Source organism: Crocodylus porosus, unplaced genomic scaffold (assembly GCF_001723895.1).
Source record: "Crocodylus porosus isolate Cpor-Errol unplaced genomic scaffold, CroPor_comp1, whole genome shotgun sequence".
Lineage (NCBI taxonomy): Eukaryota > Metazoa > Chordata > Crocodylia > Crocodylidae > Crocodylus > Crocodylus porosus.
The window spans coordinates 76,176,081-76,182,080 of record NW_017728947.1 but is presented as its reverse complement, the minus strand read 5'-3'; the positions used below and the strand labels follow the sequence as shown (position 1 = coordinate 76,182,080).

The following is a 6,000-nucleotide window of genomic DNA, read 5'->3' as shown; positions in this document are numbered from 1 at the left end:
AGGACCGAGCCCTGCGGAACCCCACTGCCCACGTCCTTCCAGGCTGAGAAGGACCCATTTACTACCACCCTCTGGGTGCAGCCCTCCAGCCAGTTCATGACCCAATTGACTGTGTGGGCGTCGACACCACAGTCCCCCAGTTTCTTAATAAGAACAGGGTGAGAGACAGTGTCGAATGCCTTCCAGAAGTCCAGGAAGACTATGTCCACTGCTACCCCTGCATCTAATGATCTGGTAACCTGATCATAGAAGGCCACCAGGTTGGTCTGACAGGACCTGCCACTGATGAACCCATGTTGGTTGCTCCTAAGCATGCAGTCCCCAGCTGGCCCCTCATGGATGTGTACCAGCATAATTTTCTCAAACAGCTTGCCCAGGATCGAGGTAAGACTGACTGGCCTATAGTTTCCTGGGTCTTCCTTCCTCCCCTTTTTGAAGATTGGAACCACGTTGGGCCTCTTCCAGTACTCTGGGACCACACCAGAGCACCATGAGTGCTCATAGAGCCGTGCCAGGGGTCCTGCAATGACCTCGGCCAATTCCTTAAGGACTCTAGGGTGGAGATCGTCCGGGCCGGCTGACTTAAACACGTCCAGCCCCTCCAGAAGCCCCCTAACCAGTTCCACGCTAACCTTTGGCCAGACCAGATAATGTCAGCATGAGGGGGTTGCTTCACAGCCATATCCAGCACATAAGACTGAGCTGGCATACTGGAACACACTCAAGCACTAATCCTGCCCATTAGATTCAGCATGTTGTCTGACCCCATTCATCAGATCCAGCCCACAGACTAGCCCTATGCCACTCATCCAGCCTGTGGGGCAGAAGGTTGAGCACCACTTGAGGTGCATGGCCTTCAACCTGCTGGTTTCTTCTTAAAGGCCTTGTCTTTTCTTCCCTGTAAGAGATCAAAGGGGCCCTGTTACAGGTCCCTCTCTCTCTTCTCCTCCCTTGTCAAGCTTTGTGTTGCCTCCTCCCCTTCTACTTTAAAAATGCTCCTACCCTGGCTACATGTTGATCAGATTTTCACACATCACCTCTGCATATTTCCACGCAGCCTCCTATATCCAATACAACCTTTCTGGAGTTGGCTGCAAATGATATAACCTTTCCAAATATAAAGACCCATTTCTGTCAATCTGTCTATAGCTAATCACATTGACTTGGATATGAATCAAATGTTAATTGTCTGTCATTATTTCCCCATCCCCTCATGCTTCAGTACCTCTTTGTCCTTAGGTTGTGAGCTCCTTGGAGGAGGGCCCATCATACTCAAATAACTGGAAAGCATCCAGTACTTAGTTGGTGCTACTATGTGAATAATCAATCAACCATCGTACCTAGACACATTCCCTATTTGGCACAAAGGTACCCCTTCTTTTACTATATAAGTATAATTTGAAACATGTCACCTATTCCCCCCATGCATACAGCTCACACCTAGCATATTGGGTTAAAGGCAGTGCAGAAGAGCTGCCAGTGGACAAAGACACTTCCAAGTCAAAAGTCACAGAAAAGGAAACAAAATGCTCACTGGTGCAGCAGGGTACTTTTCAAGGACATTACATCTCGGAGAGGTGCCCACAAAAACCATGACACAAGCTCATAAGTTCTTGGGAACCGACTGGCCTGCCTAATCCAGGCAATACTCAAGCCATGATTGGAATTGGAGCATCAGATGAAAATGTCTTCTACATGGCCTGGAGATGCACTTCATAGAGGGCTTAGAGAACAGAGAACGTAATGCCCCTTTAGAAGTACAGGCCTTTCCCACTTGGGTTTTGCACCTCTCCCTGCTGCTAACACAATCAGACTCTCTCACCTCTGCTATTATACTTCTCATCCATAGATTTCAAAGCACTTCATGCAAGTAGGTCAAGTATCAGACAAAGTAACTAAAGAACAGAGAAGTAAACCAATTTGCCTAAAGTCATCCAGCTACAAGGTAGAGCCAGGAAGAAAGAGATGGTTCTTGAGTTCCAGAGCAGCACCCCTAGCTACTGAATCATAGAATCAGGCAAGTTGAGGAACTAGTACTAGCCAGTCAGGAGAACAGAAAAAAATCAACTAAGAGACTGCAATCCCTGGTGGAGGCTCTGAGCAGAGAACCCAGATGAAAGTTATGCTGTGGAACATAGTATGTGCACTGTGCATCGCTGAATCCTGAAGTGAAACTCCTGTTCTTCTTCCTACTACTCCACATGGCCATGCTTCACTGACAGTGCATAGAGCTACCAGATTCTCTTGGCAGGCTGCTCTTCCCCATGTCCACATCACACACAATGCTCTAAAATGTTGGAGCAATTTCTAGAAGGATGTAGGGTTTTTATGGCTTTGTGCAACGAGTTTTTGGATGAGAACAGCAGTCATTGGCTATTTCAAGCCAGTCTATCCAGAGGTACAAATGTGCAGTATGTGGGGAGCCCACAGCAAGGTGAGGAAGGTTGCTGAAGATCCACTGCTGCTAAGTAAACACTGGCCTTTCCCAGCCCGAAGTACCCTGTCTGCAAGGGTACACTGGTTTTTGTGGCACACTGTCTCTCTCTCAAAGATATGAATTAACACTCACCCTAAGAAGAGGGATTGGGGAAAACGTCTGGAAATGATTTTTTTGGCTGCTGATGTATAGCAGGAGAAAGGGGTGGAGAAAAAAAACAAGGAGGAAGTGAAAGAGAGAAAACAGAGAGGGAGATGAAAGGAAAAACATTAAAAGGTAAAGATTTTCCAAACTGCATTAGGCAAAAGGGCCTGATCACCTCTCCTTACTTCTCCCTTTACCTCCAGCTATGGCATCAATTAAAGTAGCTAAAATACTTCAAAATACTGTTTGGATGTGATTTTACCTCACGAGACATCATAGAACAGTAAAACATCCTAGGCTTAGGAGGGACAGAGCTTAGGTAACAGGGAGCAGGACAGAGAGGTGGGCAGACTTGGGTGTGGCAAGAAGAACAATGAGTGAAAAGATATATGCATGTATGGAGCAGGAGAGGCTGGGGAATGGTGATCAGGAGTTGGGGCAGAAGGTCTATTGGACAACAAGTAGGACCTACAGGATCAGGTCTGGTAGATGAGCAGGAAGAGAGTGGTAGTGATGGTGACTGGTAAGAGAAAGTGAGATGGGAGCCACAGTACCATGTGCTGGCTGGAGGGAGAGGCAGGGTGGTGGGGGAGTAGGAGACAGAGGCAGGTGACAGGGTGTAGGACAGGGAGGCTGGAGTGGAGCAGGCAATGAGAAACCTGGAGAGGTTATGGGAAGCAGGTAGCACAGCAGGGGCTCAGTAAAAAAAAACAACCTGTAACTGACAGGAGAGGTCTGTCTGGTTCCAGGCAAAGACAAGTGGCAGAGGTAGTGTCCAAGAAACACTCTCTCTTTGAAGATGTGGTTCCACTATAAGAAAGGCCACGCTAAACAAATTGCCTCTCTCATTAATGGCAACTTCAGATCTGCCTGAGCTTGTGGCACACCAATGGCCTCAATACTGCAGCTCTGAACTGCTCAGCTTGGAGAGAGAGAAGGGGGAGGGGGGGAGGGAGAGTGAGTAGAGGTTTAACAAAGAATCACTTTAACAGAAACTCCTGAGTAACGGCTCTGCCCCAGGCCAAGAATAACATCAGCTCAATGTCGGCAATTAGAAGAGGGCTCAGCCAGACTCCATGGCCAGCCTCAGCCTCCTCACAGGCACGGCATGGCTCACAGCGCTCCCCTGAGCTCATCAGCAGTCACTGCTGCCTGCCCAGAGCCCCTTGGACAGAGATGAAAGAAAGGCCTTCTGCTCCTGCTCAGAGGGGCAGCAAGTGGTTTGGTGGTGGGGGAAGTTTAGGGAAGGAAAGCAGAGAGAAGAGCCAGAGCCTCAAGAGAACGTGTGCAGGGAGCAGAGCTGGGAGCTGCTGCCCCCTTCAGTCTTCCTCTCAGGAAGCAATGAGGATAATTGGGCCACAAACTATTTTAGGGACCCTGCTATTCTAATTTGTACCTCTGATAAGTGAGAAAGGTGTTGGAGACCTGCATACTATGCTTTTGATTTTGTTTGAGGCTACCAGATTGCACAGCAAAAGATCAAGATCTCCCCCCCGATTCAGGTCAAATAATCTGAACTAAGTGCAAGTCCACAGAGCTGCAGCTCCCACTGCCCCACAAGCAGCATCCTTGCTGGAAATCTGCCCTGAGTGGGTCCTATAGGTGTAGAACCCAGCAGCAATACTTGGGCAGGCTTTTCTCAGTTACCTGGTGTCGAGCTCGGCTCTGCTCCAAGAGCTGTCGGGACTGAATCTTCTGCTGCTGGAGTTGCTGCACAGCAAAATGAAGCTGATAGTTGCCGGCACTTGGCTGATACTTGGGATATGCCAGTTGGCTCCCTGTCACCTTGCTGTAGACACTGTTCTCCAATTCCCCTTCCCAGGAAAAGCCATCATCACTCTCTGGAACCCTGAGAAAAGAAGAGGCATCACACATCTTCACTTGCCTTCCAGCTTTGAGACACTGCATGCAAAACTGGGAGAAACCCTGCTCACAAGGCATTGTGCTTCTGCCCAAGAAGTCCCTAGTAACTTGCAAAGCATACAACTCTGCAACAACTGGGTAGTATAGGCAAGCGGCAAACATGCAGCAAATGGTGAGAGCCAACTGTGGGCTTCATAAGGAACCTCCTGCACAGGCACCAATTGTTTCTTGAACTCTGGACTGGCACTTTATTACCTTGCCACCAAGCCAGAGGAGAAAATGACAAAGAAAAGGAGAAGTCCAAGAGCAGGACACAACCATGGCTAGCTACCACTGAGGAGGAACAGCCAACCTTACAGCCCCCACAGAGCTGAGCTAATGAAATCCTATAACTAGGGAGCTAGAGGGCATGTTTAGGATTGTAAAGGTTTTGCCAAAACATTAGAGGAAGTCTTAACTACTCTCATTCCAAATAGGCAAATGCTGGAAGTAGTGGGAGGACGGATGGAATGAGACCTGCACCTGCAGGAAAGGCAAGGAGACAGCTCATACAAGAGTGGGAGGGTTAGGGAGCATTTGGACATGTAGTAGCTCCATGCAGTTATGACTCAAAAGCCTGAAGGGTTTCAGAGGTTAGGTTAGTTCTTCATCATTTTTAGTAACATAAGCCCTGTCTCAGGGTTGCAAAGGAGAAAGCTTGTTAAACAAGCAAAGGTCTTTTGCAGAGGCAGGAATTTTTACAGCCTAGGCTTGGAAAGAGGAAGCTCAGCTGTGGCCTACAATGTGATAAGCACTAACAGGAGCTCACATGTTTGCTTTGAAGTGTGTGAACCTGATTCAGAAAACAGCTACAGCACTTGGCAAAGGCAGGCCCATGGGCTTTGTGGAGGGCAGATGGCAGAGTGACAAGGCCACCAGGTGTCCCGGAGATCCAAGGATAGACCAGCAACCCATATTCCATCTGCTCACAGGCACTGACACAACATGGTTGGCTCAATCCTGGCACTCTGGCAAAAACCCTTAAGGGGTTTGCTACTTAAGTTTCTCATGTCCTTACTGAGCTCTGCCATTCTTTCCTCCCACCATGCCCCACATCTAGATACTCTCTTGGGGCTCTCACAGACTTCCCTTGAATTTCCTTTGCACACTGAAACTAATTGGGATTCAGATAATACTTATTGCTGCTGCTTTGTGCTGCAAGCCCAGGGAACAGGCAATGTTTTGGGACAGCAAGTACCCCAGCCTCCCCACTTCATTGCAGCCTTACAAAAGTTCCTAATTCCCCAGACTCTTCCTGAGGCTGTCTCTGAAAACCTAGCCTCCAAGCCAACCCAAACCATCTTGAAGATGATCTGTATGCTTCCCAGAGAGTACTAAGAGCAGGGACTCTACAAACATTAAAAAGAGGTCTATCTTCACACACCTGCTCAGTGGCAATGGAGCAAGACAGCCCAGCAAAGGAATCTGATTGCTAGCTTCTCTCTACTGCCAACTATGGGAAACCCTCTGCAAGGAGCTCCCAATCAAATCCATTTTATGTGGGCCAATGACAAACT

General features: G+C 48.3%; 1 protein-coding gene across 6 annotated transcripts in view; it reads right to left on the bottom strand.

The window, feature by feature from the left end:
- The window catches only part of TTLL5 (tubulin tyrosine ligase like 5), a 170,208-nt gene that overhangs the window by 40,012 nt on the left and 124,196 nt on the right, over positions 1–6,000 (bottom strand). For 4 of the 6 annotated variants that reach the window (XM_019551869.1, XM_019551870.1, XM_019551872.1 and 1 more), the window contains one exon: positions 4,229–4,430. The exons of the other annotated variants lie outside the window; for them this stretch is intronic. In XM_019551869.1, the coding sequence (XP_019407414.1) occupies positions 4,229–4,430 (202 nt within the window). The remainder of the gene's footprint in view (positions 1–4,228; positions 4,431–6,000) is intronic. 6 annotated transcript variants of the gene reach the window in all.